This window comes from Electrona antarctica (genome assembly GCF_951216825.1).
Source record: "Electrona antarctica genome assembly, chromosome: 24".
NCBI classification, from domain to species: Eukaryota; Metazoa; Chordata; class Actinopteri; order Myctophiformes; family Myctophidae; genus Electrona; species Electrona antarctica.
In genome coordinates, this window is record NC_136803.1 from 19,956,843 (window position 1) to 19,971,923 (window position 15,081).

At 45.9% G+C, this 15,081-nt stretch overlaps 1 protein-coding gene across 5 annotated transcripts in view; it reads right to left on the bottom strand.

Moving 5' to 3' along the window:
- Positions 1 to 509: 509 nt before the first annotated feature.
- LOC306917478 (abl interactor 2-like) overlaps positions 510 to 15,081 on the bottom strand; it is a 36,827-nt gene continuing 22,255 nt past the window's right edge. For 2 of the 5 annotated variants that reach the window (XM_079495713.1, XM_079495711.1), the window contains 5 exons: positions 14,474 to 14,598; positions 7,798 to 7,962; positions 4,833 to 4,916; positions 2,565 to 2,771; positions 510 to 731 (listed from right to left, as the gene is read on the bottom strand). In XM_079495713.1, coding sequence (XP_079351839.1) covers positions 556 to 731; positions 2,565 to 2,771; positions 4,833 to 4,916; positions 7,798 to 7,962; positions 14,474 to 14,598 — 757 coding nt within the window. In that variant the 3' untranslated portion in view covers positions 510 to 555. Of the gene's footprint in view, positions 732 to 2,564; positions 2,772 to 4,832; positions 4,920 to 7,797; positions 7,963 to 14,473; positions 14,599 to 15,081 lie in introns of all 5 variants that reach the window. The other 3 variants (XM_079495712.1, XM_079495710.1, XM_079495714.1) reach the window with 2 other exon arrangements.

Sequence of the window (15,081 nt, forward strand, 5' to 3'; positions counted from 1 at the left end):
CCCCTCCCTGGTAGAAAACAGCAGAGAAAACTGTCGTCACCATTATTGAGAGCGACGGCCCTCTTGCACTGTAGTTCACTTCCACTCCTAGACCAAGGACTGTCTAAAGAGGACGAGACGCGAAGACCGTACGGGCGACGCCATGTTGCTTATGGTGCTCCATGGAAGGAAAGAAACATGCGCAATGGGCTATATGCAGCCAACACTTCCGTGTTCAGCTTCCTTGGTCTCAACTGCGCATGTTTCTTTCCTTCCATGGAGCACCATAAGCAACATGGCGTCGCCCGTACGGTCTTCGCGTCTCGTCCTCTTTAGACAGTCCTTGTCCTAGACCAGGAAATGTATCTCGTTTTTTTTTTTTAGCCCAATGCGAACGAAAATAAAAGCCCTGGGTACCGAGGCCAATGACCGTCGGACTCTTGGGCGTGTGTCGGATAAACGTCTGCTACCCACCTCCCCTCCCTCCCTTCATAACCACCCCTCCTCCTCCTCCTCCTCCTCTCCTCTCCTCCACCTTCACCTCCGCCTCCTCAGTCAGAGGTCCGGTGTCTTCCTTCAGTCGGCGTAGTGCATGATGGACTCCACATAGTTCCCGGGGAAGAGGCCCGTGGTGCCGCACATGCAGCCCTCGTACCAGCCGTCGTCGTTCTTCTTGATGACGTAGATGATGGCGCCCTCCTGGAAGGACAGCTCGTCCTCCTTGTCCCGCGCATAGTCGTAGATCGCCACCACTAGGGGGCAGAGGAGAGAGAGAGAGAGAGAGAGAGATTTGGTTTACTTTAAGATTTAGATCTGGTGGTTCTCAACCTGGGGTCTTCCCACAGGATTTCTTTTTTGCCCAGATGACAATTTAACTCATTTAGACCCGAGAACTGATTCTACAAAATGTATGTCTTCTAAATCATGACAGTTTTCTGATAAACCTATGTTTCTGTCAGTAATGCTCAAACTTTTTCATGTCAAAGACCCCCAATTGTAAGGGCGGCTGTGGCTCAGGAGGTAGAGCAGGTCGTCCAATGATCCCTGGGTCGGCGGTTAGAATCCCGGCTCCTCCTGTCCTACATGTCGAAGTGTCCTTGGGCAAGACACTGAACCCTGCATTGCCTCCAATGAGTTGGTTGGTGTGAGCTCGCCACCATTGGTGTGTGAATGTGGGAAGTAAGGACGCTGGCGTTGACTGTCACCTCCCAATGTATGAATGAATGAACCATTGTAAAGCGCTTTGAGCACTTGGAGAAGCGCTATCAAAATGCAATTCATTATTAATTCATAGATGTTGTTCCAGGGTTAGCTTTTGTAACTACGTACGTATCTCTGTGACTGTAGTGTTTTCATACTGGCATACCTGAAGAATATTACAGGGCAAGGTTCGAGCCAGAAAATGACAAAGAGACATGACACTCCACTACAGCCTTAAAAGCAGAGACAGACTACCCGTAACCATGTCCTCAGAAACCGTGACCTGGTGACCTTAAGATGACGCGTCAATGTAGTTAACAGTTACTGGAAGTGTTGACAGCAGTTCCTGGGAAGGAGGAGGATGTCAGGAAAGGGGAAGTGTACCGGACTGCCGTAGTTATCATTGTTAGGAAATGTGCCCATGTAATAGGGTGTCTGCTAACTCGTACATACTGTAAGTTACACATCAGTGTGTCAGATGTCTCATTTAGAAGGCTCGATAAATCACTCAAAAAATGTATAAATCAAAACTAAACGCTCTGCTCACTAGTATAACATTTTAGTCATTATTTAAGAACAGTCGGTTGAGAATAAAGAGTTATGCGTATTTTGGTTCTTACAACTATAATCATACATACATGATTATAATGCAAGGTGATACAGTATAATGCATTATAGACATGGGATGCATAGCGGGAGCTACCAAAGCACTCTTAGCCCCTATCCTATCCCCACAGTGGTCCCCTGGTTGATTCTTAGTCAGGGTGGTGGTCTCGGATTCACAATAAAAGCTACTACTGTGGAAGGGTTATCATATATAAAATGTACTTATATTGACCCTATAAACAAACAATTTAATATAGGTGTGGTTTTGCCCATTCAATTCGTAATTAACGTTCCAATTTTGGCGCTCTGGCTCACGGAGTAAGAACGGAACCGGTTCAACCCCCGGTGGAAAAGGGGCCTCTTTTGTCTCAGAGGCGTTCAGAAACCTGCCTAATCATCAACTGGGATTCAAAGCTAACTTCTGAAACTACAGCCTTTCTCCTCCTGGAAAGTTGGCATGAAAAGGAGAGAGGGCAATTTGTTGAAAATGTTTGGTGCAAGTCACCTTCCGTTGTCTCTATACCGCAAGTGACAGCTATGCATGTCCAAGCTGAAATTGAATAGTACTTTACAATTCTGATTTGGGCATTTACCAGACTAGGCCTGTACATGCCCGTCCGCTACCTGCCTACCTGAGAACGATGCAACTTGGGAACCTAATGTGGTGGTTCTGGAGAACCGTGAGTCCGATCGACTCGAGTCCGGGCACCGCACTCCATGCGGGGGTGTGGAACGCGTGTGTAGAATATGAAGGCGGTGTTAGGTCAGAACGTACGTACCTTTCTCCAGGTAGGTGCGGGGCGCCCAGGGGGGGTCCTCCTCGGCGTAGGGGTCGCTGTACTCCACCACGGCCGACTCCTCCTCTTCCTCCTCCTCCTCCTCCTCCTCCCCATCGTCCTCGTACTCCTCCGGCGGGGGCGGGGGAGGGGTGGCCTCCTCAAACACCGGCTCCTCGGCGGGGGGAGGCGGCGGGGGCACGTCCGAGACTACACGGGGCGGTGGGAGGGAAGGATGGAAGGAAGGAATGAAGTGAAGGAAGCAGGAGGCGAGAGAGAGAATCGTGAGGAATGGCGAGACAGAAACCATGGAAGGTTGAGGATGCATACGTTGGGTTAGAGTAGACAACTGGAATAATGCCTGTCGGGCTGTTAGTATGTCGGAACCAAACGCATGCGCCCGGTTGAGTCCATGCTGGATGTTGCTGCAAATAATATGTATATTATTTTCTTAACCACTTAAAGGGGAAAACCACCCACATTCAACATTTTACTATGTCATTAATGTACCTTAGAGCTGTTGTGTGGAAATAATAAAAAAGTCCCCCCATTTTGTGTTTCCTAGAACTGTAATTATGAAAAACATCATTAACATGGTGAAACACATCTTGATGACATCATCAAGATGTGTTTCACCATGTTAATGATTTTTTTCAGACCTCTAGTTCTAGGAAACACAGAATGGGGGAACCTTTTTATTATTTCCACACAACCGCTCTAAGGTACATTAATGACATAGTAAAATGTTGAAAATGAGTGGAATGCCCCTTTAAACGATATATACTTGACCGGGGTGCCCCAGGGGGTTTATATACACCAGTACTAGGTCCGCTAGAAATTTCCCTCCTCTCTACACGGTATCTCAGTGCTGAAAATAGCCAATCTACAAGTTTACAACGCGCAGCATAGTGATCATCTGCTATTTTTATTAGCCTGGATTCATGTGGTTACGAAGTTATCATTACAATGCTCCCACTGATATCTATTTGGCTGTCGGTGTCGATATATTGATCTATTCCAATTTCCCCTCACACTCAGAACGTTATGGTTTCCTGCACAATATGTTAAAGAACGTCATGTTTCAGCAGTGTGGAATAAATGTGTATTCTCACACATCGTTATCCTTACATATCGTTATCCAAGTTAGAATTCTTGGGTGTGGACCGCCTTTAAGCCTTAACCCTGATATTGTTTTGGGAGGCGTAGAGCGGGGGAAAAGGAGGCGGGCTAGTACAGGCCCCTGGGGCGCTCCCCGGAAGGACTCCAGTCAACTAACTAAGTGTAAAAGGTTTTAACTTTGCTGCTCAGGTAACTGTAGGTTATGAAGAGAAGGACACATGACAATGTGTGGTGTGTTGAGAACAATCCTTTTCAAATTCCTGCTGCAGAATTAAAACAGAGACACAAGACAACACAAGTCCCATCATGCAAACAACAACAACATGCACCATTAGAGAGATCATGCTCAGAATAATCTTTTATGAGAATTGTTAACAAATTGTTTGTTAGAATAGTTGTTTTTTGGTTGTTCTTTTGCTCATTAACCCCTTTCTGAATTCATGAACAAGTCAGCCTGCCAAAAACGCTCTGGGCAAACGCACGGTACCCGCCAACTCAATTTGTGTTTCCAGGAAGCTAATCTAAAATTCAGATCTTAACGGGTGCAAACTAAGCAGTCGCTGGGAACATTCCGTCATTTTATTTTAAAAGATAAGATATTTGTCCAAGGACAGGTTATTACTTTTTTGTTGTTTTTAAGCGAGGTGCCCATTTAACGTTACTAACACAGACATGGTTGAGGGACAAATCGCCATTTAGGGACGAGACCCTGGAGAGGCTAATATTGGTGGCTGACTTCTCTTGAATACCTGCAAGACACGATGCACCCAGATATGTCACTGTGACAGTGGAAAAATGTGTATATTCTCAAATAGTCATCCTTTTCTTGGGTGTGGACTGCCCGTAACCCTCAACCCATTCTGGACGGGAATCCCTTTTGGTGTTTTAAAGCATTATGTTATGCTTTGGCCGTTGATAAATAGCAGATCTACAAGCTTGTAGCGCCGCGCTACGAGCTTGTAGATCTGCTTTTTTTTTAATAATCGCGGAAACACCAAATACCATTAATACAAACACTGCCCACCCATGGGCGGGGGTCCCGGGTCGGGGTAGATGTGAGTTCACTAGGGCTGGGCAGTGAAAAGGGACTATAAAAACATGCAGAGAGAGAGGGGTTGCAGGCTTGTTGCAGCTACTATAAAAACCACTTACTGGTCTCCTGAACTCGCGCCACAAACCCCATCAGGGGTAACTGGGGTGTGATCTGCATGGAGGGGGGAGGGGGCGCGAGAGGACCTGCTACCACCGCACGGAATGCACAGAGAGAGAGAGAGAGAGGACAAGACAATGAGAAGAAGAGGAGGCGTAAAGAGAGCGAGGAGTGAGAGAATGTTGAGAAGTGGAACATTTAAGAAATCTGGAGGGTGGAGCTTGAAAGAATAAGGCTGCAAGCAACTATCAATTATATTCTCAGCGATTATTCTATTGGTAATTTTTTTTTATTCATCACAAAATCAATAAAATCAATCAATTATCAAGAATCGCACTTTCCATCTAAAATAATGATATATCAACAAATTGGTTAATTAACCACTTTGTTGCACAACGATTTCTTGCAAAAATAATGAAAATGGCAGAACGACAGCTATTGTCAAAACATTTGACATTTGATACTTTTCATACGTGACATGCCCAAAATAGGGATCGATTATGAATTGATAATTTCATAAAACGTATCGATTTATCCCATTCTGGGCGGGAACCCCTTTTGGTGTTAGCATTATGTTATACTTTAGCTATTGAAAAATAGCAGATCTACAAGCTCATAGCGCGCCGAGTGGCGCGCTACGCGCTTGTAGGTCTGCTATTTTTGAAAAATCGAAGAACCACCGACATAGAAACATAGCTTTTTCAGAAAACTGTCAGGATGTAGAAGACATTTTTAGAATCGGATCTGAAAATGGGTTATTTAAAAAAAATAATCAATTAAATACATTTGTTCGATTAAGCCGTTGCACCAAAGCCCACAGTGAGCCTCTCCAGCGTCGATGCACTCGGCCCTAGTGTTTGGAGCGTGAACTGCAGACGGACCCGTGGATTCATGACGAGGAAACCCTGTGCAGCTGCTGGGCTTTAACATTGAGCGCTCGGTTGCACTTCCGCATTTGCCAACCAAAATTTGGTTGGCAAATGTGGAAGTAGAGGGTTCTTCCGGGTGCTTCAAAACGCCACTGAGCAACTTCCACTGAAATTAATAGTGCAGGGGGGGGGGGGGGGGGGGGGGTGGGGGCTAGCGCTCTGGTTCAGTCTCTGTCCTTTTATTATGCGTTGCACGCCTAGAGGCACAGAGTAGACACGTGGGCGTCGGTCCGTTAGTTTTACAGCTTCATGGCCTAATGACGACCAGAGAGAGATATAGAACCACAGAGCATAGAGAGATATAGAACCAGAGAGCATAGAACTGGTTTAAAATGGAAGCCGATACGAACAGACACATGGAAAGAACAAAAGATCAATTGTCCCGACCTCTCAGGGAAGACAGGAGTATATATATATATATGAGAGAGAGAGAGAGAGAGAGAGAGAGAGAGACAGAGAGAGAGAGAGAGAGAGAGAGACGGTGATGTTTAGTGACGACAGTTAAATAGATGAGACGAATCAGATTACAGAGACGGCTTTTAATCAAAGCTGCTGCAGACCACGGGGGGGTGCAGGGGATCTGATGCTACTGCTGAAGTCTAAAGGGGGGGGGGTGCAGGGGATCTGATGCTACTGCTGAAGTCTAAAAGCCGCCGTGCGTTCTCAACTCCGGAGACCAGCGACAGACACACTGCTGCTGCTTTTCATTCTAGTCCCGGCTGTTCTGGGACCAAACCTTTTTCATGTCAATGACCCCCAAATTGACACGAATTACTAGCCCGTGGACCCCCATTTGAAAAGATATTCCAGGGAGGGACCAGTGATCCTCAACCCGTTTAATTTCAAGGACCCCCAGTTTGACATGCATATTAGTCTACAGGCACCCATTTAATGGCATTTCTATCTCTGGGATCCCAATTTATATTGTAAAATCAATGTTAATTTCACTCTGAGAGTGTACTGTTCCATTTGCACACTCCATTTGAGTTACAGTCCCATAAGGGTCAATTTGGTTCCAAACTATCATTTAGCTGGGGACCCCCTCCCCCTGGAACTCCCTGAAGGACCCCTGGGGGTCCCCGGACCCCACTCTGGGACCCACTAGCGTAGGCTACCTGTGAATTTAGTGAAAAGCCTGCAGTCGTCTCTGGGCGGAGTCGAGAAAGAGAAGTGAAGCAAATCGTGATTCTAATTGAGCTAAAAAAAATAGTGGAAGTGGAATGGGGAGAATGTACAGTGGAATGGGGAGAATGTACTGTACAGTGGAATGGGGAGAATGCAATCTGGACAAAGGCAACCCAATGAGAACAGGAAAAGAAAAAGAGACCATCTATTCAATAACACCTATTATGTACCCATAATACCGTATATATATATATCTAGCCTTTGTGTGTCTCTGTAATGATGGTCCATAGTGGACTAGACTGGAACTCACCTATGCTTTTTATGGCATAGGCAGCTCCCGGATGCCGGTAGAAACTAGGCACAGCTGCTGGACATGAGACTAATTCATTAGAGCGACAGAGAGAGAGAGAGAGGAGAGTGTGTGTGTGTGTGTGTGTGTCAATTTAACAAAGGTGCAGACGATCAGAAATCAGCAGAGAGAGACCAGAGAAATCATCTTTTTTTTCCTAAAACACATACTCCCGCTCCCACTTTTCACTGCTTCATTCATCAGTTTCGGTCGTAAAAAAAGCGACCTTCTGAGTGTGCACCCTGAAACTGGGAGATTGGGGGTTCGATCCCTGGCCAGGTCATACCAAAGACTCAATGCCTCCCTGCTTGCTTGGCACTCAGCATCAATGGGTTGGATTGGGGGTCAAATCAACGAATGATTCCCGAGCGCGGCTCACCGCTCCGGCTCACCGCTCCGGCTCACCGCTCCAAGAGATGGGTCAAATGCGGAGAACAAATTTCACTGCGGCAACGTGTGTGACTAATCGTACGACTTTGACAGCTCTGTGGTGCCATTAAGATACTGTTAATACCAGATTGCCAGCCTTGCCTCTATACCCAGGTGTGAGCAGCGTTAGCGTACCTTGGTTCTGGTTGAAGTGTGGCCCTCCGTTGAGCTGGTTGCTCTGGATGTTGGGCTGCCCCGTGACGGACGAGGGGCGGCGGTAGGGCAGCGAGCCCCCTACAGGAGGGTTCTGGGACTGCTGCTGCTGCGCCGGCCGGTTCATGCTGTAGAACTGTGGAGCACCTGTGTGTGGAAGGGGGGGGGGGACGTTGGCAAACCACCAGGGGGCGCCAGAGTGCAAAATTAACAAAGGTTAAAGGATAATAAAATCTCAAGACTTGAAAATGTAATGTTGTTTTAGGGGCCGACCAGGCTGAAGAAAACATGACATTTCTGAGACCATTCATGTTTCTGGAAGATGCTTCTAAACTTGCATTCTATTGCCAGTTTGATCACTTCAAATACCCTTTCATCTTAAAATAACTAATAGCCGAAAATAGGTTGTGAGCTTGTGGATTACCTATATTTCGCTGTAGTGCCGAAATGATTTCGGCTCGTCAGAAATTTTCAGTAGCACCGAAGAGCCGACTTTAGGACGGTACCCCCCCCCCCCCCCCCCCCCCCCCCCCGAACCTCAAATGACGTCACATTGTAGGCTCTACAGAGCCGAACAGACTTTTATTCGGCTCTAAAATAAGAGTATGAATCGCGCCAATAAGCCTATCTCACAGAATTTCCCCGCCCCCCTAAATACGCCCCCTTTCGGGGTTAGTGGTGATAGCGTGACGTCACTCCATAGACACTACATGTTAACCGAGGTAATTTAAGAAGTCTACAACTTTTGTTTTCTCAAGGTAGTTGTTCTATCTGTTCGACCTGATTTACCATCTTGTTTGCTTCATAATAATATTGGTCTGTCACATTTTTACATTAGAAAATGTACTTAGATTCTCCAGAGAAAAAAACGTGTAAATGCTCATGTTAAAGACACCACTATTTACCGGAAGTGGGCGTGGAAAGCGGGCTGTGAGATAGGCCTATGACGACACGCTTGGCTTCCACGGAACCAAAATGACTGAAATCAGTCGTGGCGACTGAGAGGTTTAATCCATGAGGGGCACACGCAGCTGTGAGGGATGAGTGACTAACGGCGTCCTGAGGTAATGCTTCTCACCTGGGGGAGTTTAGAGATCGGCTGGCTCTAATCAGGGACTTATTTTAGTTATTACAGTTGGGTGCCACCGATATTGTCCCTTATCATTTGACCCATTTAGGCCTGACCTCAAAATTTAAAAAAAAATCCTTCTAAATCCTCCAGTTTTCTGAAATAAATATTTTCACGATTTTTCAAAAATAGCAGACCTACAAGCTCGTAGCGCGCCACTCGGTGGCGCGCTATGAGCTTGTAGATCTGCTATTTTTCAATAGCTAAATTATAACATAATAAAACACCAAAAGGGGTTCCTGCCCAAAATGGGTTAACTGTCCTTTTGCGCAGATCACGCAAACCTCAGCAAAAGGAAAAGGACAATATCGATGGCCTCCAACTGTATAGTGGGTTATAGGAGGCAATAATGATTGCATGTATTAGTGCAGGTATTAGCCTAGGTATTATATATATATTTATTTATTTGTCTCCAATATGATGGCTTCCATTATCGCATCGCAACTTTTCAGGACTAGAAAGCCTGCAGTTTCTATTAGCTTGGACTCCCCATCGATGATGTCACTGGTGGTCGGGTTTCTGAACTGTCCACAGTTAAAGTCCACAGCCCTCCCATGAGACACAAGACAAACAATTGTGTAATTTTATCATGAACATTAGTGAGGAGTGAGGACCAATTCAATGAAGATAGGTTTAAAAGTGGTCCCTTTAAGGCATATTATAAGGCAGGGATCCCAGAACCACTGCCTTTGGTGAAGTCTGGCTCTAAATCGGGAGTGAAAAATGGTCTTACTCTTACTTAAAAACCAAAGTTGTGATTAATGACAAAGCTTTTAGTATTCATGAACAAACATTTATACCATTAAATGTTACTCAACAGTCCATGTCGTTTTGTACCAGCGATAAGTGTTGACCGGCCGTCCGGTCAGGGAATAAAGCGTGAAGTCATTTGTCTCAGCTTTTAGTGCTCGGACAGTTATTGCGTTTGGTTTTATAGGGCAGCACAAACCTAGCCTTCACAGTTAATGCCCTGTGGAGAGGAAATATCGTCACTCTTGTCTTGTGTAAGGTTCCATTTGGCTTCATTTTACACTCTCAAGAGTCAAATAAATTATTGTCAAAACATATGAATTACTTAATTTACAAGAAGTCTACACAATTAGAGAGGATAAATCTCATCAGTGGTCCGTCAAAAATGCAAAAATAACTAATGGGCCTTGATATGAAAAAGGCTGAAAAAGCACTGCTTTAGAGAATTGAGCATCCAGTCACATCCAGTCCCAGCGAGTCCAGTCCTCTCTAATGCAGCTGACCCAGATGACTGATCGTTCTCTGTTCCAACAGAGCAGGGGAAATGAATTCACTCGCTGTCATGAGGCTAAATTAGTCCCCGATGGCTAAACGAAATGACACCCGGGCATTATTCCTCACGGTTCCCCCCAGGAGCCGAGAAGAAGAACCACCACTGGGCTTGGGAGTAGTAACACCATTACATCCTCCGTTGTTTAAAAGCTGCACGTTGTCACTTTGATGTTCCAGCCAGGTGTTTCCACTGGAACCGTCCGTTAAGGGTTAATTTGGTTACATCTGTGTAAACTCTCTTGAGTTACAAATTGATACCTCAACACTTGAGGATTTTACCGATTTTAACACTGAGGATTGTGCCGTGTACCAACTATCATAATAAATAAATACAAACGGAACACTTTTTTTTCTTTTTTCCATAAAACATAAAAGACAGTGGTTCTCAAAGTGGGGTCCCTCTGGGTAGCAAAATGGACCCTTAAGGCCTATTCATAGTCTGGATTTTCGGTGGTGAGGTGACCACCGGAGCTGTAATAACGTGGAGCGGTGGTGAGTAAAAACAGAGAGAAGGGCTGGGGAGAGCGGTGGTTTGCTCTTCACCACGGCTCAGTGACATCATGTTGTAGTTCGGTGGTCACCTCACCACCGGAAATATTAGACTATGAATAACTCTGAGGCCCCTTTTCCACCGGTTGGTTCCCAATGGAAACCGGTTCAGTTATTTTTGGTTCTTAGTCCATGAGCCAGAGCTCCAAAATTGGAACGTTAATTATGGTGGTAATTATGAATTGAGCACCTATATTAGACTGTTATCACCATGACACCTCCCAGTCGATTACTTACACGAAGACAATGATTTATTGTACAATTTTAAATATGCAAATGAGGCATTATGTAGGAAAATATGCAAAATAGAAAATATGAAAAAGCCACTACTGTGGAAGGGTTATCATGTATTAATTTACTTGTATTGATCCTATAAACAATTTAATATAGGTCTAGTTTTTCCCACCAATTTTGGAGCTCTGGCTCATGGACTAAGAACCAAAAAGAACTGAACCGGTTCCCATTGGGAACCAACCAGTGGAAAGGGGGTCTATGAGTTACTTATGGGGGTTCTTGAATTAAAAAATAAAGAAATAAATTGAAAACCACTGAAATAAAACAATGAAGTGACACACACAAACAAATACCTTTATACAAGAATCAATAATAAAAACAAACGTTTGCGACCAGACAGGATCATGCGACAGATAGATAACATGGACACAGGTACAGGGAGGCTGGGGTTCGGAGGGGCGTTGCCAAATGAGGATAATAAATGGGTGGTGGTCAGTGTTGCCAGATTGTGTGAGAGAAACAAGCCACAGGGTCTATGAAAACAAGCCCAAAAGAAGCGAGGACTTCGCCATTTAAACATGTATGGGTTAGTAGAGTGAGGGCATCTTTAGTGATGTGATTATGTATGGGGTCTGCCTAGGATGCAATTTTGGCAACATCAAAGTGCCCATAATAACAAAATAGAATGCCCTGGAGGCAGAGTAGTATTGTGGCTTTTATGCAGCCTCTAGATTGGGACGAATGTTTACTCACTAGGTTTTCTTCAAAGCGTAACAATAATGACATAGAAAATGACTGAGCTAAGACTGCCGTCGAGCCCGCGGCTCAGCGGTCCAGGCACCTTGGCCGGTAGTCCAAGAAGTCTGGCAGTGTGCCGCGGGTTCGACTTATCATAAACGATCAACTCTAGCTATGATTTATGGGAGTCGGTCAACACTCAACACAGCTGCGATGTTTCTTTGACCATTACTGGCCCACTTCCTGAAGGTAGTCAAATAAACAAACCAATGTTGCCTTTCATCTCACCACATCATTTACCACCAGTAACTCTGGTAGGCCCCGTCCGGCCTGGCCTCGAGTAAAAACCTGTCGACATCTGTTATGAGTTGCCCATGTCTGTGTACTCCAACTTGAGATACAGTGTACTTGATATGTATTGTGTACTGCCTGTACTGTAGCATACTTTGTAGATAGGCTACGAGAGACATCTCGGCGGCAGCAAGGTCAGCCTTGCTGCAGTAGGCACGTTCTTCTGTCTCATATCTTATTGTCACGTCATTATGATCCAGCACTATATATGTTTCCTGTTTGTTTAATAAACTTTGGGAACCTTAGCGTGATACTGTCTCGTGTCCGTTAATTTGTTCTCCCGGGCCCGCCGCCGCAGTCTCCGTACCAAAGGAATACTTCAACGGGATTGTCACACACCACCCAGCCTGCACACACTACCTGTCTGTCAGAACCAGACGAGGGTCCAGTACTTAGACATTACAACAACATCGATCTTACCGATTCCCCACATGAACTATGTAACATAATACTATTATCATGATATACTACTACATGAACTGTGTAACATAATACTACTATGGCATACTATACTGTATAGTAGTATCTGCACGCACGCAACGTGCTGGGGGCTTAGTTGTCGATCAGCCATTTTTCGCTAAGAGATTTGGTGTAGATGTTAACGACCGGGATTCGAACTCGGGTCTCCCGCGTGAAAGCCCCAATATCTTAACCATTAGACCAAAGGGATATCCCTACGGACCGGGGAGACATTAGACTCTGACATTTGACAGGCTGAGGCTCTGAGCCACTCTGCTACATAGATTGAAAAAACGATCGCACCAAGCATAGACTCCTGAGGGACCCCTCATCAATGAAGCATATGATTTAAGTGGTCATGGAAAGGAGTTAGGGTTGGACATGTTGGTTAGAGAGGGGGGAGGGGGGGGGGGGGACCTCATTCATGCCTGGGGTGGGTGGGATGGGATGGGATGGTGCATGCGGGGGGCAGGTGAAAACACTCACCTTGTGTGGGCGTGCCGAAAGAAGCAGGGGGGCCCGAGCTAGCGGGAGGAGGAGGAGGAGCCACTGAGGCGGCGGCGGGGGGGAGCTGGGGAGGGGGAGGGGGGAGTGGGGGGACCTCTAGGGGGGTGCTGGGGGCCTGTGGGGGGCCGTCTAGGGCGGTGGTGGGGGCACCGGGGGTGGTGGCGGCGGAGGGTGGCTTAGCATTGTTGTTGGAGGGAGCGGGGACGCCGGGGAGGGCTGTACCCGGGACGTCCGGACGCAGAGGAGGGGTTACGGGATAGAAGGAAGGAAGGAAGGAAAGGAAGGAAAGAAGGTAGGAAAGAAGTGAGGGAGGTAAAGACAGGATTAACGTTAGGGAGGAAAGACTCCAGCAGGAAGAGTGATTAGTCACACGCGCTACATCAGTGCTACTCAACCCGTGGCCCTCTGCTTAAATGTATATCTGCGGCCCGTCATGGTCATACCAATAAAAATAGAATTCGTTATTTTCATTGTTTTGAACAAGATTGTAGGTATTATTGCATCGTTCGTTCCAAAGAAAGTGACGTGGCCTGATGTCAGCTGAGTATTTATTCACCTGTGATAATCTGTTCATTATATGTTCCTCTTCATATTTCAGTGAATGAAGCCTAATTTTGTAACTTCATCATTCAACGTTTTTTGTTCATTGACGTTTGGCCTTATAGATGGAAACGTGGCTTTTTATGCCGCGTTTCCTTAATTTTTTTAGACTAGTCGTGTACAAAATAAAATAATTTACACGGGTTCCTATTAACGCCAAATCAAAACGGGTTCAGAGCTGAGAAAAGTCTCCTGAGGAGGCGCGTCTGAAGCCGGGGTATCTGGACGCAAAAACAAATCCACTGACATTTTTAGCTTGGTATTTTGCTAAGTGGCCCCTGAGCCAACTCCATAGCTGCCATCCCAAAAATGGCCACACGATGGGGCCCAATGCCAGCTGTATTTGTAATACATGTCCCAAAACCTGGACGTGAAAGTCGACCAGGTCACCGTAGTGGATCTAGGCCTTTCTATACGAGCGATCAGTTTAAAAATAATCATAACTAAGTCAATCTAAGGTCTAATCAAGCGCTGGATATCGCATTTTTTTGCACAGTACGATCCACATGAGTATTTTGGCCGTTTTTAGGTAAACGTCACTGTCCGTTAGCATAAAATGCTAAAAGATGCTACTTATTTTATTTTTTTTCCCCTGGATTATGGGGAATAAAACAAATTTTGGGATGCCGGGCATGGCATCGATTGCAAAGGTAAATTAATCTCGGTTTCTCGGGCCCAGGGCGGAACCTGCTAAGTTGAGTAGCCTACACGGGAGAGAAGAGTCTCACACACACACACACACACACACACACAGCGACAATAGACGGGGGAGTGGCGGCGCTGGTTTACCTGGGAAGGCGTTGGGCGGAGCCGGGGTGGGCACGGCGATGGGCAGGCCCACGCTGCCGCTCCCGCTGTTCTCTCTGCTGCTGCTGCGACTGCTGCTGGGGTGGCTGCCTCCGCTGCTGCCGCTGCTGGAGGTGGGCACGCACACACACACACACACACACACACACACACACACGTACGTCACACCACACACACGTACGTCACACCACACACACACACACACACACACACACACACACACACACACGTCAGACCACACCCATGAATGCGCTCCCCCTACACCCCTGGTTCCAAAACACTGGGTCAGGGATCCATTTGTGGGTCGCGGACACATCGTTTTCTGGGTCCCTTTATTATTTTTTAATATTTCCTAAATGTTTTTTAATTACCAGTATTATTTCAAAACATACAAAAAAAAGAATTAAACCAAAATTCCAAACCAAGATTTTTCTCTTCCAGTAACTTTATGAAGAAATAAAATCATAATCTAAGAAATTTCATAACCACGCTGTGAGCTTGTAAATCTGCTATTTTCACTAGTTTGGGTACCGGGCAAACGTCTAATTTCTCTTTTACACTCTCCTGGTGCTAGTAATGGCAATTTGTTA